At 39.4% G+C, this 26,055-nt stretch overlaps 4 protein-coding genes across 7 annotated transcripts; 1 reads left to right on the top strand and 3 right to left on the bottom strand.

Moving 5' to 3' along the window:
* Positions 1–32: 32 nt before the first annotated feature.
* On the bottom strand, positions 33–4,635 carry LOC117413664 (XK-related protein 8-like). Its single transcript, XM_059000491.1, has 3 exons — positions 4,287–4,635; positions 1,748–1,929; positions 33–1,049 (listed from the first exon to the last, which is right to left on the bottom strand). The coding sequence occupies exons 1-3, from the start codon at positions 4,592–4,594 to the stop codon at positions 271–273; spliced, it is 1,269 nt and encodes a 422-aa protein (XP_058856474.1). The 5' UTR covers positions 4,595–4,635; the 3' UTR covers positions 33–270.
* Positions 4,636–6,467: 1,832 nt separating this feature from the next.
* LOC117413861 (XK-related protein 8-like) lies at positions 6,468–11,453 on the bottom strand. 3 transcript variants are annotated; one of them, XM_034023247.3, is made up of 3 exons: positions 10,767–11,453; positions 8,533–8,720; positions 6,468–8,452 (listed from the first exon to the last, which is right to left on the bottom strand). In XM_034023247.3, exons 1-3 carry the CDS (start codon positions 11,096–11,098, stop codon positions 7,719–7,721), a joined length of 1,254 nt encoding a protein of 417 aa, XP_033879138.3. In that variant the 5' UTR covers positions 11,099–11,453; the 3' UTR covers positions 6,468–7,718. The 3 variants fall into 3 exon arrangements, with proteins under 3 accessions (XP_033879138.3, XP_033879139.3, XP_033879140.3); XM_034023248.3 differs by lacking the exon at positions 10,767–11,453 and adding an exon at positions 10,410–10,670; XM_034023249.3 differs by lacking the exon at positions 10,767–11,453 and adding an exon at positions 9,788–10,180.
* Positions 11,454–12,404: 951 nt separating this feature from the next.
* On the bottom strand, positions 12,405–17,906 carry LOC117414231 (transmembrane protein 244-like). The gene is made up of 6 exons (XM_034024044.3): positions 17,757–17,906; positions 17,252–17,337; positions 15,493–15,566; positions 15,034–15,159; positions 14,745–14,789; positions 12,405–14,359 (listed from the first exon to the last, which is right to left on the bottom strand). The coding sequence occupies exons 1-6, from the start codon at positions 17,787–17,789 to the stop codon at positions 14,265–14,267; spliced, it is 459 nt and encodes a 152-aa protein (XP_033879935.1). The 5' UTR covers positions 17,790–17,906; the 3' UTR covers positions 12,405–14,264.
* A 499-nt stretch (positions 17,907–18,405) lies between these two features.
* On the top strand, positions 18,406–23,252 carry LOC117413858 (serine/arginine-rich splicing factor 4-like). 2 transcript variants are annotated; one of them, XM_034023237.3, is made up of 6 exons: positions 18,406–18,566; positions 19,912–20,054; positions 21,086–21,198; positions 21,279–21,493; positions 21,921–22,007; positions 22,354–23,252. In XM_034023237.3, exons 1-6 carry the CDS (start codon positions 18,460–18,462, stop codon positions 22,889–22,891), a joined length of 1,203 nt encoding a protein of 400 aa, XP_033879128.3. In that variant the 5' UTR covers positions 18,406–18,459; the 3' UTR covers positions 22,892–23,252. The 2 variants fall into 2 exon arrangements, with proteins under 2 accessions (XP_033879128.3, XP_033879127.3); XM_034023236.3 differs by having other exon boundaries at positions 18,407–18,566; positions 21,918–22,007.
* Positions 23,253–26,055: the final 2,803 nt, after the last annotated feature.

The raw sequence follows: 26,055 nt of genomic DNA, 5'->3' as shown, positions 1-26,055 counted from the left end.
TCAATTAAGGGTTTAGTTAAGTAATTGAGAGCTCAGTTGGAATGCAAACCAGAAGACATGGGTCCCCCGGGGACCGGGGTTGAAAACCACTGCCCTATGAGGGCGGGGGAACCTACTGTTTACGTATCTCTGCTTTGTGGATAAGTAGAGAGGACTTCAAACTCCACTGCTGCCAATACACATAATACACTTTTCATGAGCACTAAAATTCGTCACATAGGATAACCCTTGATGCGATCAAAACCAGATCATAAAGTACCTGGCATAGTGTTAAACAAGGCTGTCCATTTCAATCCCATTCATGGTTAAATTACAGGGTGTAGATGCAGAAGAGTAAAAGTTATTGGCGAGGGTCCTCATCCGCTTGTTGACCACAACTGTAGAGGGATAAACAGTCGGTCCGGACCGAAAATTGACAGCTATATTAAGACTATTGCTCGATTCTGAGATGGAAAGACAACGCATCTGTAAGTTACTTTCCTCTGATTCTGGCAGTGGCTGCCAGATTTTAGGATGGAAGAGCTTGTAGTATATGGTTTTGAGCAGTAACCCCAACAGGTAGGAGGCGAGCAGAGCTAGCAGCAGAGGCAGCACGTAGTGGTCTGTCACAAGGGGATCCCTGTACCAATACCACGTCCCCAGGAGAATGCTGCTGTCTACTGCCATGAAGGTGTGGTAGATGAGGCTCCTCCCCATTGTCCCACCCTCTGCCACGTTGAACCAGCTGAAGTACCAGATGAGGGCCACCATGGCACGATAGAGCCACTCTCCCGGCCCGCTATCCATGAAGTCAGTGTGCTGGGCCCAGGCCCAGAGGAGCAGGGCTGTCCACAGCAGCAGGAAGTGCAGTGCGATGTAAGGGGGGAAGACGGAGGTGAAGAGGGCCACAGCGCCCACACGCGGAGCGATCAGCAGCAGGTTCCACAGGAAGTAGACTATGGAGGAGCTGCAGCGCAGTTTGCTTTTCTCTGGCAGGAAGGAGCGCAGCGAGCGGTGGTAGTCGACAACCGATCCAGTGATGGCAAAGAGACAGAGAGCGATCTTGACACCTGAAACAGAAAATGGTCTCGTGGGTCTCAAGCTGAAAAGTGATCACTGGGCGCACAAGTTCATTAGGTGGGCCACGTTCATTGTGACATACAAACAGTTGAAATAAAACACAGTACTGTTTTTTTTTTTTTTTAACTATTAAAAGCTTATATCTATTGTTAAATGTTTTGTGACACTTGTAATCAGTGGGTCTGACTGTGAACATGTTACTGTCAAGCAAGTTTCGTTGAGCAGTCGTACGGTCACTGGTACTGTTTGAAAAACCCTGCATATTTTTCCAATAAATTGGTATTTTTAAACTAAACTTTTACAAATGTATAGTACATGAAAGAAGAAATCTGAATCTCATCCCTCCATTATCTGTAACTGCTTAATCTTATAGAGGGTTGCGGTGAGCCAGACCCTAACCCGGCAGACTAGGGTTGCAAGGCGGGACTACACCCTGGACGGGACGCCAGTGCATCGCAAGGCAACTAAGGGGCAATTTAGAGAGGCCAATCCACCTAGCCAGCAGACAGACCCCTGAGGCCGGAATCGAACCCAGGACCCTGGAGCTGTGAAGCAGCAGCACTAACCACCACGCCACTGTGCCGCCCTTCTGAAACTTACGAATAGTATATTACCCAATGTTTCTATGTAGTTTTAGCTGCTACTGACGTGAGATGTCTACAGTCTGTTTCTGAGTACAAGTACTTACAAAGGAAGATTTCTGCCTTGTTGTTCTGGATGACGATATAGACCATGAGGGTGAGCTGAGGAGTGCTTTCAGAGAAAGTCTCAAACAGTCGCAGCATGCTCAGGTCACATGTCCGGTAAATGGCGTGTCCTGATTGGCCACCCTTGAGAGCCATGCGCCCCAGCTCTATGGCAACCATGTACCTGTACAAGCACAAGCAATATTAAAGATTGATATTAAGTTATTGATGTTTGCAGTCCCACTGAGTGCACTTGGCCAGGACATTCTTTATCTATAACTTTAAACACGCAATCATATTTTCTATGGGGTGGGCAGTTTGCCTCCGGTTTTCATTCAGTCTGAAAATAGGCCCTTATGTATTTTACTGTGTATAATCCATGTTAAAAAATTGCTAACTTGCAACATAGGCAGCTGCCTGTAACGCCAGACCTGAATTCCAGTAATTTGAAACCTTAGTCATTAGTGATGGCTTCTGCAAAATGACTCAATAAATTAGTTGCATGAGAGGCAAGATCAATCTATTTACAGAAGGCAGAAGTATCCATTTATTTGAATACAATTCAAGGAGAACCTGAACACAGAGCAATCCAGAAATCCACCTGAAAGTTCCTCTGCCTGTCCTGCGCATGTAATTAAATACAGTGAACCAGGCTCAGTCTGTGTGTTTACTGTATTTAATTGCAGGCTTCATCACGTACATATTGTCTCTCATACAACTCATTTATTTATTCTCAGGCTGCAGCAGCCTGTTTGGAAGTCAGCAGCTCTCTAAAGCGTGAAGTCATTGTGAAAGGACTTGCGGTGTATTCCCCCTCCAGAACAGCTTGTCATGTAGAAACAGTCGCTTCCTGAACAGGTCATTAACACAGCCATCTAATATTTACTATGATACTTTAGCATTTCCTTGACTCGTATATTTTCAAATGAACTAATCTCACAATTAATCCTGGATGTGACTTTATAGCATCTGAAATACAGGACTATTTGGGCTCCCACGGCAGGGTTGTAAGCTACGTTAAAGATACAACATATTTTCTGAAAAGGATTAATAATATATATTATTGCATGGATGTAAAATCCCTGTACCCCAGTGTTCCTAGACATGACACTTTAGAAGCATGTAAAGAGACACTGGAACATAGAGCAGATAAGATCATGATACCTACGAAAGAAATATTAAATATGATCAAGATAGTTTTAGAAAATAGTTATTTTACATTTGAAAATGGAAGTTACTAACAGAATGATGGCACAGCAATAGGCTCAAAACTATGTATATGGACAAATGGGAGGAAATGTTATTGAGTAAACTAGAAACCATTTGAATACATATTTGGAATATGGACACATGGAGAAGGATCACTTGTACAGTTTCATAAATTATTATTTATTTCTTAGCTGACGCCCTTATCCAGGGTGACTTACAATTGTTACAAGATAACATGTTATTTTTACATACAATTTCCCATTTATACAGTTGGGTTTTTACTGGAGCAATCTAGGTAAAGTACCTTGCTCAAGGGTACAGCAGCAGTGTCCCCCACCAGGGACTGAACCTACAACCCTCCGGTCAGGAGTCCAGAGCCCTAACCACTACTCCACACTATAAATTAGCAAATTATATCCACCTTAACATTTCCATGGATTTAAGGAAGAGAAAATCTGAAATTGAATTCTTAGACACCTTGGTTAAACTTGATCAAGGATCTATTAAAACAAATCTTTACTTGAAACCTACTGATATGCATCAGTACCTACATATGTCATCTGCACATCCTATCTATACTAAAGAGAGTAATTCCTAAAGGACTGGGTATAAGGATAAAAAGAATCTGTTCTGATGAAAGTGACTACAACAAACAGAAAGGAATTAAAAATAAATTTAGATAATGTACAGTATAGAAGAATACAAGAAAATAAATGGATAAATAGACTAGATACCACGATGCCTGAAGATTTACATAGAAAGGAACAATAGTTTTTTTGTTTTTTTTTAAGCAGACGCCTTTATCCAAGGTGACTTACAGAGACTAGGGTGTGTGAACTATGCATCAGCTGCAGAGTCACTTACAATTACGTCTCACCCGAAAGACGGAGCACAAGGAGGTTAAGTGACTTGCTCAGGGGCACACAGTGAGTCAGTGGCTAAGGTGGGATTTGAACCGGGGACCTCCTGGTTATAAGCCCTTTTCTTTAACCACTGGACCACACAGCCTCCCATAGATTGTTATATGTTAGCTATATAGTGAATGACATCACAAAGACATTAGATTGAAAGGGAAATTAATGTGTGGTTACCATGGCATCAAAAGCCTACCTCCAATGTTTGTTTTCAAACACACTTCCCCTTGATAAAGGCACTTAAACATACTGAAACGTTGGGAAGTTGGCTCTTTGAGCGACCGTGTTCGGCAGTGTTATGGCAGGGGTTTATTAATTCTTAAATTAAGATAATAATAAATATAATTTATTACATTATAAATTAATAAAACCTCAGGGTTAGTCATTACAGTTGAGAACTCAAATGAATCATACACACCTCAGTGGAAGACCCAGCTGGAATATGTGAAAAACTAATCCGTATTTTACCATCCACCCTTCAGTCCTTGTCTCAGATTTGAAGCCTGGCTCCAGCGTGTCGTTGCTAAACCAGATCCAGCTGAAAATATGCACCAAAACAGAGGAGAGAAAAAACAGGAATAGCTGCACCCCGAGCCAGTGATAGTCTCCTTCCAAATAAAACTCGACTGCAGTCCAGATATCTGCTCCCAGGTCGAAGAAGAAACTGACGACTCCAAAAAGAGTCATGAACAAATCCAGACAGGAATATTTAAAATGGTCTTCCATGGTGCCGGTATCCTTTTGTCTCCTAATTCCGGTCTCTTCTGACCCGGGTTATCAAACAGTGTTAAAAGCACCAGTTGTTAAAACGTCCTCGGCTTGTAACTCCCTTTATATACTGGCCCCGCTTGTTCATAATCATTTTGTACTTTGTACTTCTGAAATTAAAAGTGAAAGTGCAATGGCTATATACAGTATGTATTTGTCTTAAAGTGTTGGACTTTCCAGTGCTTTTTCAGATAACAAGAGGGTTAAAAGACTCTTTTAATTTATCAACAGTGGTCAGACAGACAGAAATCACATAGTTTTACATATCTCAAAAACTTGTCCTGTTGCGACTAGATAAATGATATAATGCATCGTAATCATACGAGTATATGTAGGCTGTTTGATACATTTTTGCTGTACTTAGTAATGAGTTTCAGGTTTTTTTTTTTGTATTTTTGGTATAATTGAATGTGTTTAGTGTATTTAATTTTACATGCTGTCCTTTTTGCCAGGTATTTCTGTATGTGGTGTTTATGCTAACTACTTCCAGGCACATGCCATGAGAGCATCTCAATCCTGACCTCCTGGGTCACTCTCAAACTGAGACTGACAAAATGTGTGGTGGTTTTCAGATCACTTACTAGGCACTGACCAGCCTAAACAGGCAATATCTACATCAAGCTATGCTGTTTGGTTCAGTGGCTGACAGTTTCAAGAGCTGCGGTCTGCTGCGGAGAATAGACTTAACTTAATATACCCTTAACAAGCTCTCAAAAAGAATCTACATATTTAATGTTGCTGTGTCTAGTAATCTTTGCAAAGAATATTATATTATTGAATTATTTTAATGCCACAACCTGCTTTTTTAGAAATACTAAAAGAAACCTTATAAACTACCTGACAAAGGTCAGGTAAAGTACACTTGCATGAGGAAGTGTTTTTTTTTAATTCCGCAATAATATGCTTTTTGTGGTGTGGTAAAATGAAGAAATACTGGTATATCATTCTGTATTTCGGTACTGCATTTTGTTTAAGGCCTGTGTTGTTAGCACTCTTGAAATCCTTCATCTTTTCCTTGCTGATCCCCTTCGGTCACTGCAGGTATGACTGTACCATGTAAGGATTCCTACCCATGCTATAATTTTACAATGTGTTTGATTTTTTGGGAAGGGTTTTAACATTTTCTAAAAATGTAAATGATGTATAAGCTATTGGATAAAGAACAACTTATTATTTTTTTTATTTATTTATTTATTTTATTTATTTATTTCTTAGCAGAAGCCCTTATCCAGGGCGACTTCTCTGAATACGGCCAGCGGGCCACCTGCAATCTTCAAGCAGCTCCCACCCCAGTCCTCCCTAGGGCACTGAATAATATTTGTGTATAAAGCAGTTGACACAAACTCACCTGCACAGGTGAGCATGTTAGAGCAGTGACTCGGGTACAAACTCACCTGCACAGGTGAGCATGTTAGAGCAGTGACTTCGGTACAAACTCACCTGCACAGGTGAGCATGTTAGAGCAGTGACTCAGGTACAAACTCACCTGCACAGGTGAGCATGTTAGAGCAGTGACTCGGGTACAAACTCACCTGCACAGCTGAGCATGTTAGAGCAGTGACTCGGGTACAAACTCACCTGCACAGGTGAGCATGTTAGAGCAGTGACTCAGGTACAAACTCACCTGCACAGGTGAGCATGTTAGAGCAGTGACTCAGGTACAAACTCACCTGCACAGGTGAGCATGTTAGAGCAGTGATCCAGGTGCACTATCAGCATACTTTATAATTCAGAAAGGGAGATGCAGTAAAATACCTCAGCATTACATGAGTCTCATCCAATGAAGAAATAAAAAAGATGCATTTATTTTCCCAAAGAAATAGCAAGGAAATGCAAAGTAAAAAGTGCTTGTTTTATTAACACTGCATTGTGGCGCATCAAGTACAAAAGCTACATAGGCCATTTACGTTACATTCAAGAAAAGGTCCATAAAAAATAATACTGCGTGTGTGTGTATTACACTGTGTGTGTTACAACATTAAACTTTTTGAAAAGTTGAGATTTTGATAATTTTTATCAGGAAGCTTCACAGAACTCCAATTATTAATTTGTTGACATTTTTCAGTAAGACACTATGTGAATATTGTCTTCTTCCTTCCTGTTAAATATGTGAATGTAAAGAAACATATTTCTAACCGTGTAACAAGTACAAACAAGCATTTCTTTTAACTGTTCAATTCATTTATGTATTCATGAAACCTTCAAGTATTTGTCATAACACACTCTAGTGTTTGATAACCATGAAAGATCTTCGTTCAAAATGCTTTCACAACTGTTCTAGCGAAACAAGCTTAGCAGGCAACTTCAAATCCGAAACATCTGTTCAACTATACAGCAAAACACACGCTGTTTAAGGCATGGCCACCGTTCTGAAGGGCACTGAGGCAATCTTTCCTTTGTTTAAACTTTCTGGTTCCCTAACCCTTATTTCCCAGCATGCACCTCCTGCTTCCTGTACTTCCTGTTGTGATTTATCCACCAGCACTCCCTTCCCCTATATCGATTTTTCCTGTTGTTTTTTTTTGCCAGGAGACTAGTAATGGATCAGGACCGAATTTTTTTCTTCTTCTTTTTTTTAAATTAATAATTCTCTATAAAAATAGCCAGACCATCACATTGTTGTATATTATAATTTATACCCAACAATAAATATTTTCTGAAAAATTGTTTTAGACCGTCTGGGGCATTTTAAAACTGTGCCCCTAAAATCCAAACAGTACTATGAACTATGGTGTAACACAATAAACCTGTGGAAATAAAAACATGTGATTAACTTTAAGATCAGCAGTAGTTTTCATAACAGTAACAGCAGCTACAAAAGTCATGAGCTTCTTCTGAACAAAGGCACAATATCATGGCACTAAGTCTTTGGCTCTTTTTCCATGGCTAAATGTAGTTAAATACAGCTAAAACTGCTGTTAATAGATAATAGAAACCTACAGTGTCTCATCGTGATAGTGTGGTTTTATAAACCTGTCCAGGTACAATAAGCCTACTCTTAAGCCACACAAATCCAATCCAGATTCACTTATGTTGTGATCACTACACCATTAGTGTAACGCTGTAACAGCCCAACCTGCCATTACATGATGGCATTTATTTCAATCCCATTAGTTTTACCACCAGTCTGCATTGAGGATGAAAAATAAAAGCTATTGGCAAGAGCCCCCATTCTCTTGTTTATCACACTGGGCAGGGCATCCGTTGGAGAGAGAGACCTGTAAACTAGATTATCAGGTACATCCTCCCCGGCCTGAAAGAGGGGCTGCCAGATTTTAGGATGGAAGAGCTTGTAGTATATTGTTTTGAGCAGTAACCCCAACAGGTAGGAGACGAGCAGAGCTAGCAGCAGAGGCAGCACGTAGTGGTCTGTCACAATGGGGTCCCTGTACCAATACCACGTCCCCAGGAGAATGCTGCTGTCCATTGCCATGAAGGTGTGGTAGATGAGGCTCCTCCCCATTGTCCCACCCTCCGCCACGTTGAACCAGCTGAAGTACCAGATGAGGGCCACCATGGCACGATAGAGCCACTCTCCCGGCCCGCTATCCATGAAGTCAGTGTGCTGGGCCCAGGCCCAGAGGAGCAGGGCTGCCCACAGCAGCAGGAAGTGCAGTCCGATGTAAGGGGGGAAGACGGAGGTGAAGAGGGCCACAGCGCCCACACGCGGAGCGATCAGCAGCAGGTTCCACAGGAAGTAGACGATGGAGGAGCTGCAGCCCAGTTTGCTTTTCTCTGGCAGGAAGAAGCGCAGCGAGCGGTGGTACTCCAGGACCATCCAGGCAATGGAAATAAAGCAGGCAGTAATGCTGACCCCTGCAGAAGGAGATGGGTACATTTTCATTCAAATGTATGAGTTTCTGCAAGTGATTTTTCAAAAGAGTTTGGATACTTACACTGGAAGGTCTCTGCCTTGTTGTTGTGGATGATGATGTAGATCATGAGGGTGAGCTGAGGAGTGCTTTCAGAGAAAGTCTCAAAGAGTCGCAGCATGCTCAGGTCGTGGGTCAGGTAAATGACATGTCCAGGTTCGTTTCTCTTCTTCCACCAAACATGGAACCCCTGCTCTACGGCGGTAACATACCTGCACACAAGTAGAAACTGAATTTAAGAGAGGGTTCATTTAAACGGCTTGTTTTGCTGAGAAATGGATCTCCAAACACTACAGCTGGATTCTTTAACAAGTAAAGGCACTTGAGATGGAAATCCTGTAAGAGCAACAGACACTCGTCACAGACATTGAAAGCTGCACAGAGACACATCTTAATCCATGCACAAAGAGATTTGGATCAAGATTGCCAAGTATGTACCCTCAACATGAATACATAATCATTGATTTCAGTCAGTAGACTTGAATAAGACATAGATCTGGTTTACTTATGCATTGTTTTGATAAAAATGGGGTTCTCCAAATGTTCAGTCGTGTTTCAAACATGTCCAAGCTTGTTGATTTCAAAGAGCAACATCTCAACAATTCCCAAAAAGAAAGGTCTCAGAATAAAACAGCTGCTGTGTAATTGCAACAAGTTCATCCCAAACACATCGCTTGGCAGCCAGCAACCTCAACACCGGAAAGGAAACAAAACAGCCGTGGAAATTGGTCACTGATGAAACCTCCAGTTCGGACATCTCTGTTATATAAAAATACACAATCAAAACTGATTGCAAATATTTTACAGGGAAAAAAAAAACTAAAAAACAAATATTATTTTTCCTGAGGGCTGAGTGTACTGGACACATCTAAATATCTTTAAACTATAATTAATTTTCCCTCCAGGGTATAGGTTGCACAATTCATCCCCTTATTCAATTGGAGAAATGTTTAATCTAATGACTAATGATTTAAACAGTACTGTAATTTGCCACGTTAACGTCTATTATTCTACCGACATTACAGTGTGACCTTTGCAAAAGTGGACTGGGCTGTCACAAACTGTGTACAGTACATAGCTGAGTATGACGGAATAAAACTGTCGGTATTTAAAGAATGTAATTACTCTAGATAATGTTAATAGGGCATCCCCAGCGTAAAGTGGTCGGCTTTTTTTGTGCTTTTTTCAGCTATGTGGCAACTTGCATGCCGTAACAATGAATCGCAATCTCACTGTTTGTAAAATGAAGTTAGATTAACAATTGTAAACTGATACTCACATCGTGTTGGTTTAGGTGGGTTTACAAAAAGCAAACATGACATTGAAGGTGCTGTGTCTTTGTGGTTTCCTGTAAAATGTTACCAGCATAACAAAAACACAACGGGTCGTTATATCCGAGTTTAAAGATACATTGCTTATAGGACACTACGAGGCGTCTATTTGTCCTTTTTAAGACTTGGTAGGGGTCCTTGAGGAGGGATACTAGGAATAACAGCTGCTCTAACTATTTAGAATTGCACAACAGATATAGTTGTTCTGCAACAGTCACCAAGGGTATTCCCCAGGGCTGCGACTGGGTAGTTGTGAAAAGCAGGAGGTACAACTTGGCAGACAGTGAATGAACAACTGGAAGTCGTGTCCGTCAAAAACGAGTTTATTTAAAGGCATTCAGACTGTCCCGTGGTCTGCCTTTTACAAGATGACTGAGTGTACTGTACGGAATAAAAAATATAACAAATGATTCGCATGCGCTGTCGGTGTTACCGGATAACAGTCATCATACTGTACATACAAATATATATATATATATATATATATATATATATATATATATATATATATATATATATATATATAAGAAACAGAAGAAAAAAAAACTTTAGTACTTTTTCAATACTTACAAATGTTTCATATGGGAATAATGTATCCGCTGTCAAAATGTACCATCTTGGACAACTGGGTCTGTTGTGTCGGGGCGGGTAATGCGTCTTATTTAACCGCTTCCTGATCCGTACACTGAAGACGGTACCACCCAAAACTTTGTCTGCTTCCGTTTCTCCTACTTTTAACTAATTTAACTGCTCCAGTGAGACATTCTAAAATAAATTACGATCACCAGTATCCATTTTAATATACATAGCCGTCTACATTATATTCATCACCGCCTCTTTCATATAAAGAATGCATTTTTAGAATGCGCTTTGTAATAATAATAATAATAATAATAATAATAATAATAATAATAATAATATACAAACCTAAGAAAAAATCCCAGCTGGAAGATGTGCAGCAGCTTCAGTCTATCACAGCGCCCGCCGTTAGCCAGCAGTAAAGTTTCTGTTGTTGTCCGGGGTTTAAAGTTTTCCAGCTCTGTGTCGTATTTAAACCAGAACCAGCTAAACATCTGCAGCAGAGCAGAGGATACAAATACAAAGGAGAGGACGATGCCGAACCAGTGATAGTCTCCCTGCAAATAAAACTCCGCAGCTACCCAGAAATCTGCTCCCAGGTCGAACAAAAAGGTGCCGATACCAAGAACCGTGAACACGAAGTCCACCCACGAGTAGTTACAGCAATGTCCACATTCCATTTTCAGTTTCAAGTCAAATGTACAAACCTCAGCTGACGGTTTCTCCGTTACGTTGTCATTATTACCAATACATTTTTCTTAAAGACAGTCTCGTCCGTGTGTTTTCATTCTGCAACTGAGACACTCAACATTTTCTGAATGTTATTCCCTTTGACACGCAAAAGGGAAGGGGATAATTATATCGCAAAGACCACTAGTAGTTTCTTAAGCACTTCTTGTCTTTTTGGTTGATTTATTTTACCGTTTACGGTATTGCATTTCCGCAAGCACATTCACAACCAAAGTTGCTAATAACAAGCAGACAAGAGATAAACTACTTATAGTGCTATGTTAGGCTGCTCCCCGTGTGGGCGGATGTGACTGTGCTGTACCGCTAGAGTGGCTATGTGGGGCGTGTCATACGCAAAATCACTGTATCATATAATAATAGACGTAGCCCCTCAACTCAATACCGCACGACCACCATGACAGTACACATAGACACAATGAAGCGTTCTTCCCTTTGTATAACGCTAAGTTACTGATCAGCAGATGTCTCAGCCGCACGAAGAGCACAGCCTGTGGTTTTCACTAACTCTACTGTGCAGAATAAATATTTTTTTTTCTATGTGTAAATATCAGTACTTTCTTCCTATACATCGGGACGCGGGACATTTGCTAGGAAATCGGGACTGTCCCAACCATATAGGGACTGTTGGCATGTATGTGTATAATATGAAACTTGTTTCCCTTATGTTCTATAATAAAACGTGTTTCATACGCTATAACGCGTTATAAAAGGTTTACTATGGTACATTTAGTGGTATTTGAAGGCTCAAGTCCCAAGCCGTGGTCTCCTGTGGCTGCAGGACACGGGACTCTGTTAATTCCCACACCAATGCTGTCATATGTAACAGATCATGGGATAGCCATGAGGTTTTTCAGGTCTTACAAACTGAGCAAACAAATAAATATTATACTGTATCTGTGATGAAAACAAATGAAGCAATATAAGTCTCATTAAAATATTGAATAACAATAATCCAGTCAAATGCACCCACCAGCTTCTTCAAGGGTGTGTAATTACACCTGCAGTGTTTCAAGTTTGTGAAACATAAACTTTGAGAGGTAGAAGTCTTTAATTGGACGGCAGCAGACATTGAAATACTAGTGATTTATAGATGTACCCCACATGATGTATAGATGTACCCCACATGATGTATAGATGTACCCCACATGATGTATAGATGTACCACACATGATGTATAGATGTACCCCACATGATGTATAGATGTACCACACATGCTCAAACTTGACCTGAATCATAAAGCTGTGAGCACCCAATATGAAGGCAGTATCTCAAAGCTTTAAATATATTTATCATCCAGAAACCAAAAAGTTACATGACCTTCATATCACAGCCAGATTAGGTCAGAGGTCAAAGTTAAGATTACCGTTTTGACCGGAGAGTCCCATAATATTGAAAATAAGAAGTCTCAAATAGTTATTAGTTGTCAAAATGGGGCAGATTTAAAAAAATAAATAAATAAATAAAAAATGAAACTCACTTTGTACGGATGCTTATGGAAGAAGTTAACAGGGATTAAAAACCACGTCATGAAAAAACTGAACCAAAATGTTTCAGAATTAACACAGCAGTCTTGTTTTATAATTACATACAATATGCATACATACATACATAAATACATACATACATACATACATAAATAAATAAATAAACACTTGATAACTGACATAATACAAACATAAACATTAGTTCTTCTCATAAACCAAACGCAGAAAAAAATATTATACAAATCACTTCATAAATTTCCATAACCATACAATAATCTTATTGTAAACTACACTAGAGTTTCACAGATTCTGTAGGTGGATTATAAGCATCCTGAACTAACTTCTCACCAAGTTAAATTAAGACCAGTTCAAAAGAAGCTTTTCATTACATTTTAAAGATACGGATTAAGCAACAGTACAATCAGAATCATGATTTCAATGTATATTTAATACACAAACAACTGCCTTTCTCAACGTTGTTGACGTGTTGTACATGAATTCTGTACAGGGTGTTCTTGTTCGACCTGTGTTACAAGAAATATTCCATCAATAGAGCTGAATAACTCTTATTATACCCTGTTTACACAGGCTTAATAATTATGCCATTCACCTCATTCACAACCTGCTGTTTCATGCTGTGGTAAGTGTGACTGGAGTTCATTTAGCAAGGGCCTGATTGCCCAAGTTCCTGGTGATGTGAGTTTATAACATGGTTTACTTGGGAAGTAACTTTAAAATGACCTTTGTACGTGTGACATGCATTACAAGGAGTTGCAGAAACTGTTGTGAAATATTAAAATGTAACAGTGTATTTTCATTTTTATTAACAACACATTTTCTACAGGTCTATATGTAACTGATTTTGATGACGCAGACCACAAACAACAACAAAAAAGGTGAAATGATTAAACCACACACTCATCAGAAGACTTTTTTGGCACTATTTGAAATAAATTAAGTAAAGTTCAATTGACAGGCGCTGTCTGTGACCCCAGGATGCCTGACCAGAAGGTGTCATGTGAAGCACTGTGAGGTAAACTATGTCCAGGCGATTTGCAAAAGGTCAACTAAGTGTTCCTTGTGAGCCCCCATCTATGATCGGCAACTCAACACAACCAGGATTCGAACCAGCAAGCTCCTGAAGGTATGACTTACCGTTTGTAGCGGCTTTAACAAGCTACTGTGATAAAGAGCTGGATTACAACCTGCATTCAGTGTCTTGGTCTAGCGAGATTGTGTTTCAGATGCCACACTTCTCTGCAGCTTTCACCTTCCCCATATTATCTACCAGTCGCTTAAGACCTCATGTACACCAATTATTACTATGTGTTAGGATTGCCAATTTTCTGGATGTAGTTGAAGTGACCTCTTAAACTCCAATGAATTTTACTAAAACAACAAACCGTTCTTGGCCTTATAAAGGGCGCATAATGTACAATGTTCTCATCCTGTATTTTGAATAACACAAACACGGCTTTTTTGACATCGACATTACGGTATTATTAGTCCAGGAGTAAAGCTGTTGTAAAGTCTGTGGCATGTATTTGACCCCCCAACAACCCCAAGGATGTGACAGAGTGGAGCTCCGTGATGACTGCTACAGAGTGGTCAGTCAGTAGCTGTCGAGCGTGGGATAGCTGTGGTCATTCTCGCAGGCAAAGTACGCAATCAGCTGACCATTGCAGATCATCAGGAACAAGCCGCTGCCTGGAGGAAGGAGGACTGAACATGTGATAAAGAACAATACTGTACAGCAGGTGTAAGATTTCAACAGCAACACATTCCCCACTGCACCTTATCCTGTGTGCAAACGTGATCCTCTGCATAGAACACTACTGAACAATTTTGAAGCTGGCAAAAACTTTAAAGTTAAATAAACATTTCTGAGTCCGATCTTTGTTTTCATGATTTATATTGAGGCAAATTTGCAACGTAAGGACGAGTCTTGATGGGCTGAACGGCTTCTTTTCATTCCCCAAACTTTTCTTATGTTCTACATATTAGATGCTGTGGTTTTAAGATGCGCCACTGTGTAGGACACTAAGATAAGACACCAAAGTCTGAGTAAATGACTGAAACAAAGTGGACTTACCCAGAGCCAGCCACCACTGCCACACAAGAGGGAACTCCAGCATTACTGGAAGACAAACAACACTCAGCTATTTCACTACACAGTGCTATTAAACACTCCATAGCACTACACCTAGAAATACCAAACATAAGATGTTCAGTTACTGCTACAGACAAGACATTGAACAGACTGGCACTGAGCTTCAAGTGATTCTATGGAAATGCATCAGAATCTGTAGCTTACATGCTGTTTTCCATAGACACTGCGACAATGATAAACCAAATGCATGCTGCCTGTCTGAGCACCTCACCTGCGGAGGTCAGTCCAACATGCACCAGGGTGACAGTGATGGCATAATCCCACACCCAGCGCTTCACCACCGCGGCAAACAGGAGCCCGCTGCTGAAATAGGTGAGCTGCATCGACAGCAAGTTCACTGAAACAACAAGCACACAATCAAGACTGCTGTACACCCAGCTGTACTGCTAGCCAATCAAAATGAAGCAATTGATCGCGCTTTACTTTCTCACATACACACTGAGAAGCTTCACTTTGGAATTACACTTCCTTATAACACAGAAGATCTCATCCTATCACAGTACCTGAGGGTAAATTGACAAACTGGAAGCTAATTCAAAGGAACTGAGGTTATTCAAAGGATTGACTGATTCTATTCTGCTGTCTGATATTAAACTGTTCTCCACAAACCAACATGACCCGCACTTTCACACACTGTCTGCACTGTTCCCTGCCTGGACTTTACACCTACCAAGGTATTTTGAGTTGGATTCGGAGGGTTCTGTCTTAAAGTCAAATGGTATGAGCCCATCGAAATGATCAAGCCTGCAACGCAATTACACCAGGATTAAAAACAAAATACTGCCATTCTAAAATCATAACAAAACTACAGCTATGGACAAATGTTTTGGGGGCACACAGGGTCTGAAGCAAGGGCTTTGTGCTACCTTGGACATTTCAAATTGGAGGGGAAATAGGGAAGAAAAAAAATCTAGATTGGACAAATGACAAATAAATAAAGAAATAAAATGTGGTAACCAAATGCTATCACAATTTGAAAAGTGTTTCTATAGATGTAAGTGTGACTTAGACATTGTGTTGTTACATTTCAGCAGTGATTGATTAATTATATCCTCATAAACATGCCTTGAGAACAGATGCAACTAGAATGGTGTTAGGATATTTGTTGATATTCTGTGTATGGTGTTGCAGCAAACTGACAGCATGGGTGCTTCTGCCTTAATATGAGTTACTGAATATACAGAGCACAGCGTGGTATGCCAGGGAGCCCCACTGGATTGCCCTGTCTACGGCCTTTTAAATGTATTTATTTATACAGAAGATTTACCCATTGAGACCGAGGCCTCTTTTACAAGGGGTCCTGTTAGACAATAAAACAATTACAATACAAGCAACACGTGGGCTAAAGGAAAAACAATGGCAAGAGGCTCTAAGCAATTCCATAATACGAATTCTCTCAAAACTTTTGGGACTGCCAAACAAACAGAATCCTGAGAGTGTAAACTATTGCCAGTGTTAATCCTCTCCACCACAACATTCAGATAAGGAGCTACCAAACCTTTAAGAACCTGAAAAACAAAACAGTACCAAGGAAAAAGCCTTGAATGAGAGCCAGACGGGTTTTATATACATGTGACAACGGTAGGTCAAAGAGGGACAATCTAGAACAAATCAAATCAAACAATCTAGATGCTCACCAGTCCACGTGCCTAAGTTTTTATAAGAAGAAACTTTCTTAAGTATCTCTCCATGCAATGTAACAATAACGCAGGACAGATTTCTAATCTTCCTCCTATCAGAACAGAACAGCACTGTTTGTGTCTTAGATACATTTAGTAATAATCTATCCAGAAATAGTTTTTGCTGTACAGTATCAAATGAAGTCTGCAGATCGCTCTGTACTGCCTGCATAGAATATCCTACTGTGTACAAAATAGTGTCATCAGCACATGGATATTTGTGTTAGTGTTCCCCAAATCAGATCCTAGCTCATTAATTGAAAGGGTAAAGAGGATTGGTCCAAGGACTGAACCCTGAGGTACCTCTTTACATAGAGGTAAAAAGGTTGAAATAATGCCATCAGCTCTTATTGCTTGTGTATGATTTGTTAGATAATCCTTGAACCAATCCACAGCCCTCTCACTAAATCCTAAACAGCATTTTTTTAAACACAGGACTATATGATCTACTGAGTCAAAAGCTTTAGATAAGTCTAGTAATAAAGCACCAGCAAATTTGCCAGCATCTAAAGCTAGCCATATATCATGAATCACTTTAAGCACAGCCGCTTGTGTGTTATGTTTTGATCAAAATCCAGATTGATGACCTACTAGGATATTGTTCTGTTCTGAGAAAGTGTTTAATTGCTCACTTACTAAACTCTCAAATATTTAGCAATAACTGGTAAAACAGATATAGGTCTATAATTATTAAGGTCTGAATGATCGCCTCCCTTAAATCCCCCCTCACCACAAACATGGTTTTCTTACTTGAAAGCACCAAAGCAGACGCTGCCGATCATGTAGTAGAGGGTGTAGAAAATAGCCAAGCACAGCAACAAATGCAGAATTACCGTCTGAAATAATAATAATAATAATAATAATAATAATAATAATAATAATAATAATAAATAATTGATACAACTACAGAATGCAATAGTAAATATTTCGATGTTTTTTTTAAATAAATATACATGTGGCTACAGATAGCATAGCATCAATCTATATACAGTACACATCAGATCATCCATTTCATGTTTTCTTATGATGCTACTTGAGTGTTACTATATTTGTAAAGATCGTCGGTAAACACTGTTGTCTCTTTCATGATTTAGAAATGACTTAATTCGCAACGCAAAGAACATAAAGAAAAAGGCCTTGCTCTGTACCGCTTTGCAACCTGCGCGTTGTGTCATGTTACAAAATGGACAGGTGTGTAAATAATGACGTAATTCAATAGAAGTAAACAAACACAGAAACGGTAAAAGCATGGTACCTTTGTGTCTGCTACTTTGCTTCTGAAAGCCATGGGTGCAGTTCTCGCTGTTTGTTTTATATCACACCGATCTACATTTCTTGGAAATCATTCTAAATCCAAATAATATTTCTCTGGACACCAGCGCCCACTAGAGGTAAAATTGGAAACTGTTTGAGCGTATTTAAAGTCACTTTTTTTTGTTTGTTTTACCTCGGTGTAGTCCACAAAATTGCGCGCTCTGGTACATTACTAAAAATGAAATGGTCTGGGCCCAATCACAAAACGTTAAGGACGGGTTTAAGGAATGTTTTTAAGCCCATTTCGGTTAATTAAATCAGGTTTGCAGTTCATAAAACCAATTCAACTGCATTATCGAGTTTCCTAAGAACTGTTTAACATAATATAATGTTTATAAACACTCTTTAAATGTAAACCGTCTAAGGAATTAGTGAATATGGACTATATATCGGATTAAGGGGATACAGTTTATTTCTTGTGGTCCAGCACAGAATATTCTAGAACATCTTTAGCTGAATCTTGCCACCTGTTCGCGAGCTTGCAGAACAAAACCACGCCTCTACGAAGGAATACCCTCTTCTCATTGGTGCGTTTGAGGGCATGTGTCACTGTATACGTCACGCAACCGAGTCTGTGCTGAGGGGGGTGTGTTTGTGTGTTTCAGAGAGTGGCCTGGGAGGCGCAGAAGCCGAGGGGACGGGACATGTCGAGGGTTTATATTGGGAGGCTCAGTTACCAAGCCCGGGAGAGGGACGTCGAGAGGTTCTTCAGGGGCTACGGGAAGATACTCGAGGTCGACCTCAAAAACGGGTAAAAAAAAATATATACAAAAATGAAAGACAAGCGATATCCATGGCAACCCCCCCCCCCCTTTTCACCCGCTGTGCAACTAGACATGGCTACCCTGCCTCACCTTCATCCCCGGCGCTGTCCTAACAAACCTGCTTGTGTGAATTTGTATTACTTTTAAATCCAATTGTTACATATCGTCAACGCATAACAGTTATATAAGAATGCAACAGTGCTGTCAGAATCATTCATCTGGGTCGGTTTTTGTATCGGCGCTGTACAGTTTTCCAGAGCGCATGCGTAGTTAAAATATAATAACAACAGTATCTGCCGACTAAATTACTTTATTTTAATTTAAAGACATGGCAATTTAATTTAGGGCCATAACAAGCTGAGCACAGACATAAACCTGAAAAAAGCACGATGAAAGAACTTGTCCTTTTGAAAGACATCTTGTTATACTCGAGCGTTTTCAACCGCCTTTTTTGTATTGGCATCTGTTTTTCACCAAGTGAACAGTAAACCGTTTCAGTTCACCTGTAAAACACAGCAGCAGACCATGTTAAGTGTTTTTGAATACATACATGACTGTTGGGTTATGTTTAGGGATAGCTAGCAGTTGGTCATATTAAATATATTTTCTAAGAAACGGTGCAAGGCATCAACTGATCTTACTAACACTGACATATATATAATATAATATGTGTGTGTGTGTGTTTATTGTATTGCCTTTTGAAATTAATAAAAACACTTCAAAAAATGTTTTTGCTTTACCTCTTATGCTTACACTCGCCCCCTTTTTTCTTGCGTTGATGTTTTTTCTTACAATACGGGATATGCGGATATGTCAAATACAACACTATAGAATTAAAATATGCAGTTGCATCCTGTAACCCAATAACTACACGAAAATACATGCAGTGTGAGTTACGGGATATGAAACATCACAGAGCTTGCACCATTTTTATTTTTTTTTTTTGGAAAAGGAAAAACAAGCTTATAATCTTGCTGAGCTACATTTTGTCAACCCTCAAATATGCCGGTGTTAAGGTGACTTGACTGTGAATTCAGGAACTGTTCTTCAGTTCCAGTTGCCTATCGGACAGGTATCTGACAGGCAGCCACAACTGAAGACAACTCCTGAGCTCCGCTGCTTCAAATAGTAGCAAAAGAACAGCATTCCTGCTTGACTCACAGACTGAAGTAATTTCAAGAGTGTCCATAAAGCTACCCATGGGGTGTGCAAACATTCTATTTGTTCAAAGTGTAATATTTTTATGTCTTGTTTTTTTCCTTTTGCACCTGAGCTGTGCTTAGTGAAACTGGCCCATAACCTGGCTCAGTTTGTTTGTCTCTTTCTCTGAAGGTATGGGTTTGTTGAGTTTGATGACCCGCGGGATGCAGACGATGCTGTCTATGAACTGAATGGCAAAGACCTGTGTGGGGAGAGGGTCATTGTGGAACATGCAAGAGGTCCTCGTCGCGATGGAAGCTACAGCTCCGGACGCAGTAAGTGTATTACCTCTTCCCCTGCTGTTTTATTTAAGCAAAGTTTTCTATTTCAGTAAAAAAGTAATTGAAAAATTTTAAAATGTCTAGATTGGAAATTACTTTTTTTTTCTTTTTTAAAAGCCTAGTAATAATTTGCAGAAATGTGTTTTAAAACAAACAAAAAAAAGAAATAAAAATAATGATCATTTGGATATTTGCAAAAAATATATAAATATCAACATTGATTCGCAACAACAACAAAATTGTGTTTAAGTATTGAAATACTGCTGTTTATTGATAATTGGTGAATTTACTAAAAATCTGTATTATAATTAATCTGAACAATTTGAATGTTTTTTTTTTTTTGTAATGTGATTGTTTAACAATAGATTTAACAAAGACCTCAATGTTTTAATTAAAAGAGTCCTTTGAGGCTAAGATGACTGACTGCCTGTCCCATTTGCTGGCCTTGGGTTACCTTTCCATGAGGGGCTCTTTGACCTTTGTGGCTCTTGGCTGACCAAAAAAGGAAGCCATGTGATGACCGCTACCTATTCCCATTAGGCCTGGGTGGTGAGGATGCCAAGGGGTTAGAGCCAGATGTGATTAAACTGAAATAGGTGCTTGGAAATATTTTTTTCATATCAGATATAATTACGAAAAACATAATTCACCGTAAGTATAGTAGAAAGACATGTTGGTAAATGGTTTAGTGGTTTGGTTGCCTTTTTCAGATTTATTTTATATATTAATACATTTATGTATAATGATCTACATATATATTTAATAATTAGTGTGCATGTATAATGTGTTTAGTGTTTTTTTTGTGTAAATTCAAGTTATGATCATTCTGTAAAAGTAGCTTTTAAAAAAAAAAAAAAAATGAAGCAAGGTAGATGGCTAGTTGTAGAAGATGACGACAGTCTAGTAATTCGTGACTTTTTCTGAATTTGGGACAGAGTAGTTTTTTTAAACGGGGGTTTACTTAAGCAGCTAATGCCTTGCTTTCTCTGTCTAAACTATACCTGTTTGTGCTTGTCACCTTGAAGGTGGATATGGTTATAGACGAAGTGGGAGAGACAAGTATGGGCCTCCAACTCGTACAGAATACAGGCTGGTTGTAGAGAATCTGTCCAGCCGTTGCAGTTGGCAGGATCTAAAGGTATGTCTTTGTGGTTATTTTCATGAGGTCAAATGTTTTGACTGACTTATTACTTAAATCTCACTCTTCATTTGTTTTAGGATTATATGCGTCAAGCAGGGGAGGTGACGTATGCCGATGCACACAAAGGAAGAAAGAACGAAGGTGTCATTGAGTTCAAGTCTTACTCTGACATGAAGCGCGCCCTGGAGAAGCTGGACGGCACAGAGGTGAACGGCAGGAAGATCCGCCTGGTTGAAGACAGGCCTGGCTCACGACGCCGTCGCTCCTACTCCAGGAGTCGCAGCCGCTCCAGGTAACACAGCCTCACCACTGCTGTACAACTAGTACAGTATCATTCAGACTTGTATAGATTGTGTTACACTCCTTGCGCTCCATGCAACATGATGGAGATGTGTGACCATCAAGTGATGGAAATGTGCTGCAAAATACATTCACTAGAATGGCCCATAGAGTCATCACACAAGATTTATGGATACAGAAGCAACTACCAACCGAGCAGCGGTTATCAATCCGCTATCAGAGTGATAGATATGCAGTCTTGCCCATGTTTGAAACTGACTAGCAGTAGAGAGATGCAACCTTCACCTCTTGCAGGGTCATCCACTTTACATAATGTGTATGCTACAAGTTACCTAAATCACTAATAAATAAGGCTTTTGAATGAAGAGCATTTCTGAATGGTCGCTGTGCTTCCGTCTCTTCACGTCTTACTCCAGAAGCAGGCGTTCACGCAAGAGCCGCAGCCACAGCACCAGCAGCCAGAGCAGTCGCTCAAAGAGCAGGTCCAAGAACCGCTCTCATTCCAGGTAAGTAAGTTTTTTTATGGGGTGTTTTTGTTGTGCTTTTGGTCTTGTATCGCGTTACAAATGATACATACCTGTACTTCTGTTACGATACAATATGTCATGTAAGGAAAGTATCATGATTCATCGATACACACATTGTTACATCCTAATTTGCGGGTCCTTAATGAAATACAAACAATTAGAACCACATTTCTTGGGTGTTTTTAGTATCTCACCAAACCGGTAGGGCCATATTTCTAATGATGCTGTTAATGCATATTGGCTTTGGTCATTCTGAATTTACAAATGGATTTATAAATGTTAGTATGTCTTGCGTATTTTTATTTTTTGGTTTTTTTCTCTAAAGGTCCGCTTCCCATTCGGCGAGCAGGAGCAAGAGCCGCAGCCCGAGCAAAGAGAAAGAGAAAAGCCGGAGCCACAGCAGGAGCAGGGGAGGCAACAACAACAAAGACAGTACATACGAGAGGGGGAGAAGCAGAAGCAAAGACCGGAACGGAGGCCAGAGGACCAGCAGGAGTCAGAGCAAAGAGCAGAGGAGCAGCAGGAAGAGGAGCCGCAGCAGGAGGGAAGGCAAGAGCAGCAGCAAGCACAAAAAGAAGGGAGACAAAGACTATTCCAGGTCCAGGTCCAGGTCTGAGTCTGAAGACAAAGAGCGCTGCAGGAAGTCTGAGTCACAGAATGAGTCCAAGAATGGTGAGGTGGGAGCTGGTGACAGCCACAGGTCTCGCTCCAGCTCAAAGTCAAGGTCCAAGCCCAAGGGCAAAACCACACCCCGATCTAGATCGAAGTCTGCTTCTAAAGCCAGATCTAAATCCAGGTCTCGTTCTAGGTCAGCTGCTAGATCTGCCTCACGTTCCAGGTCAAGGTCTCTTTCCCCATCTTAATTATTATTATTTTATTTTTTTTACCTTGCCTTTATCGCTGTGAAAACATTTTAATTACTGTTTTGGTAGAAGTAGCACAAATGGATTAGTGTGTTACACACAGATCTGCACACAAAGTCACACACTTTTTTTTTTTTTTTTTTGTCAGCTGTTTGATAATTAATGGAGTGATGTGCATTAACAAATCATTGATGAAGACAATACCTTATGAAGGTAGTTTGGGTGTATCTTTTTTTCATGCTTTTTGTTTGTTTTTTAAAGAAATGTCTACCATGTAGTGAAATGAGGATGTAGTCTTAAGTTGTAATTTCATACTTGTGTAGATTTGTGTTTTCAGTTCTGAAATAAATCTAAAAAGAAATGTTGAGCAAAGTTGCATCACAACACATAAGATTGTTGCTGTATAAGCAGTTTGCAGTTTCTTTAAAAATAGGGCTCTGTAGGGCAGTGATTTAACCTGCATCTTGGGCCCATTCAAAATGTAAATATAGTTTTATTTTTGCTCGTTCTTTATGACACATCGGACCCTTTAAAAAATATATACAGACGTGCTCAAATTTGTTGGTACCCTTACAGCTCATTGAAATAATGCTTCATTCCTCCTGAAAAGTGATGAAATTAAAAGCTATTTTATCATGTATACTTGCATGCCTTTGGTATGTCATAGAATAAAGCACAGAAGCTGTGAAAAGAGATGAATTATTGCTTATTCTACAAAGATATTCTAAAATGGCTTGGACACATTTGTTGGTACCCCTTAGAAAAGATAATAAATAATTGGATTATAGTGATATTTCAAACTAATTAGTTTTTTTAATTAGTATCACACATGTCTCCAATCTTGTTATCTGTCATTCAGCCTATTTAAATGGAGAAAAGTAGTCACTGTGCTGTTTGGTATCATTGTGTGCACCACACTGAACATGGACCAGAGAAAGCAAAGTTGTCTGAAGAGATCAGAAAGAAAATAATAGACAAGCATGGTAAAGGTAAAGGCTACAAAACCATCTCCAAGCAGCTTGATGTTCCTGTGACAACAGTTGCAAATATTAAGAAGTTTAAGGTCCATGGAACTGTAGCCAACCTCCCTGGGCGCGGCCGCAAGAGGAAAATCGACCCCAGATTGAACAGAAGGATAGTACGAATGGTAGAAAAAGAACCAAGGATAACTGCCAAAGAGATACAAGCTGAACTCCAAGGTGAAGGTACGTCAGTTTCTGATCGCACCATCCGTCACTTTTTGAGCGAAAGTGGGCTCCATGGAAGAAGACCCAGGAGGACTCCACTTTTGAAAGAAAAACAAAGCCAGACTGGAATTTGCTAAAATGCATATTGACAAGCCACAATCCTTCTGGGAGAATGTCCTTTGGACAGATGAGTCAAAACTGGAGCTTTTTGGCAAGTCACATCAGCTCTATGTTCACAGACGAAAAAATGAAGCTTTCAAAGAAAAGAACACCATACCTACAGTGAAACATGGAGGAGGCTCGGTTATGTTTTGGGGCTGCTTTGCTGTGCCTGGCACAGGGTGCCTTGAATCTGTGCAGGGCACAATGAAATCTCAAGACTATCAAGGCATTCTGGAGCGAAACGTACTGCCCAGTGTCAAAACTCTGTCTCAGTCGCAGGTCATGGGTCCTCCAACAGGATAATGACCCAAAACACACAGCTAAAAGCACCCAAGAATGGATAACAACAAAACATTGGACTATTCTGAAGTGGCCTTCTATGAGTCCTGATCTGAATCCTATCAAACATCTATGGAAAGAGCTGAAACTTGCAGTCTGGAGAAGGCACCCATCAAACCTGAGACAGCTGGAGCAGTTTGCTCAGGAAGAGTGGGCCAAACTACCTGTTAACAGGTGCAGAAGTCTCATTGAGAGCTACAGAAAACGTTTGATTGCAGTGATTGCCTCTAAAGGTTGTGCAACAAAATATTAGGTTAGCGGTCCCATCATTTTTGTCCATGCCATTTTCATTTGTTTTCTTATTTACAATATTATGTTGAATAAAAAATCAAAAGCAAAGTCTGATTTCTATTAAATATGGAATAAACAATGGTGGATGCCAATTACTTTTGTCAGTTTCAAGTTATTTCAGAGAAAATTGTGCATTCTTCGTTTTTTGTGGAGGGGTACCAACAAATTTGAGCACGTCTGTATATATATATATATATATATATATACATATATATATATATATATATATATATATATATATATATATATATAAAATTTGTTTTCTTTGCATGCTAATCGCTCCACCTTATTTTACCTATGTTTTTTTTCAGAAATGGGGCAAAAAAAAATATGGCTGTATTTGAAAATGAACTTTTTGATGTATATTTATTTATTTTCCTTTGTTGACAGTGTATTTGCATGCTTACAGAGATTGAGTTGAGGCGTCTGTACTCACTTTTTATAAGTCTAAGACCTGCTTTTTCATTTGTGTAAACTTTGCTAAGAGAATTCTGTTGCACATGTCACTGAAATTGTTAGAGATTTAAGGAATCATTTTATGTAATCTACATTTCTTCAAAAAAAGTTATGCCATGAAAAAGAAACAAATCCCATACCATTTTAAAAATGAGATTATATATATATATATATATATATATATATATATTTATCATAAGGGGTTACCTTGCCATACACTGAGCCAGTAATGAAAATATTATCAGCATAAGAAGAACATATTGTGAAAAGGACACCCCACTTAATAGCAATTCAAGCATAAGATTAGAAAGTTTCCATGAATGTGAGTTGCTGACAGTACAGTACTGAAATATTATATATAGTATTGCATACAGAATTACATGTGTATACAGCTTTCTTAAATTTGTATTATTACAATGTGTTATACATAGTAGACTGTATATTGAAAATACAGTTTATTAATTAACATTATTGTAATCAATGCAATATCTAGTAGATCTGCTTTATATTACATTCAAAAGCATTTCATTTGTGTTTTAATGCTTTGCGTTTATTTTATTTTTTTTGAGGTTAACTCCTGATAAAAGTCAACTCGGCTTGTCCCAGTATTTGCTCTGTACCTTTGAGGTGATGTTGAAAGGGTTTCACTGTTGAAGTAAAACATCTATGTGCTTGCAAACTGCCTGTGCCAACACTCATTAATGCTTTAAAAACCCAACAAGGGAAGGT

The sequence above is a fragment of the Acipenser ruthenus genome, chromosome 25 (assembly GCF_902713425.1).
Source record: "Acipenser ruthenus chromosome 25, fAciRut3.2 maternal haplotype, whole genome shotgun sequence".
Classification (NCBI taxonomy): Eukaryota; Metazoa; Chordata; class Actinopteri; order Acipenseriformes; family Acipenseridae; genus Acipenser; species Acipenser ruthenus.
This window is presented reverse-complemented; position numbering and strand designations above follow the sequence as displayed.

Excerpts from the sequence above, each read along its gene's own strand:
- LOC117414231 (XM_034024044.3), bottom strand. The coding sequence starts at position 17,789 with ATGGCTTTCAGAAGCAAAGTAGCAGACACAAAG. Across the intron at positions 15,567-17,251 it reads GTCTGCTTTGGTGCTTTCAA|GCTTGATCATTTCGATGGGC; the intron begins GTAAGAAAACCA and ends ATTGCGTTGCAG. Across the intron at positions 15,160-15,492 it reads ATCCAACTCAAAATACCTTG|TGAACTTGCTGTCGATGCAG; the intron begins GTAGGTGTAAAG and ends TTGTTGTTTCAG.
- LOC117413664 (XM_059000491.1), bottom strand. The coding sequence starts at position 4,594 with ATGGAAGACCATTTTAAATATTCCTGTCTGGATTTGTTCATGACTCTT. Across the intron at positions 1,930-4,286 it reads CAGCTGGGTCTTCCACTGAG|GTACATGGTTGCCATAGAGC; the intron begins GTGTGTATGATT and ends GTGCTTGTACAG. Across the intron at positions 1,050-1,747 it reads CAAGGCAGAAATCTTCCTTT|GTGTCAAGATCGCTCTCTGT; the intron begins GTAAGTACTTGT and ends TTTCTGTTTCAG.
- LOC117413861 (XM_034023247.3), bottom strand. The coding sequence starts at position 11,098 with ATGGAATGTGGACATTGCTGTAACTACTCGTGGGTGGACTTCGTGTTC. Across the intron at positions 8,721-10,766 it reads CAGCTGGGATTTTTTCTTAG|GTATGTTACCGCCGTAGAGC; the intron begins GTTTGTATATTA and ends ACTTGTGTGCAG. Across the intron at positions 8,453-8,532 it reads CAAGGCAGAGACCTTCCAGT|GGGTCAGCATTACTGCCTGC; the intron begins GTAAGTATCCAA and ends CTCCTTCTGCAG.
- LOC117413858 (XM_034023236.3), top strand. The coding sequence starts at position 18,460 with ATGTCGAGGGTTTATATTGGGAGGCTCAGTTACCAAGCCCGGGAGAGG. Across the intron at positions 20,055-21,085 it reads AAGCTACAGCTCCGGACGCA|GTGGATATGGTTATAGACGA; the intron begins GTAAGTGTATTA and ends GTCACCTTGAAG. Across the intron at positions 21,494-21,917 it reads AGGAGTCGCAGCCGCTCCAG|AAGCAGGCGTTCACGCAAGA; the intron begins GTAACACAGCCT and ends GTCTTACTCCAG.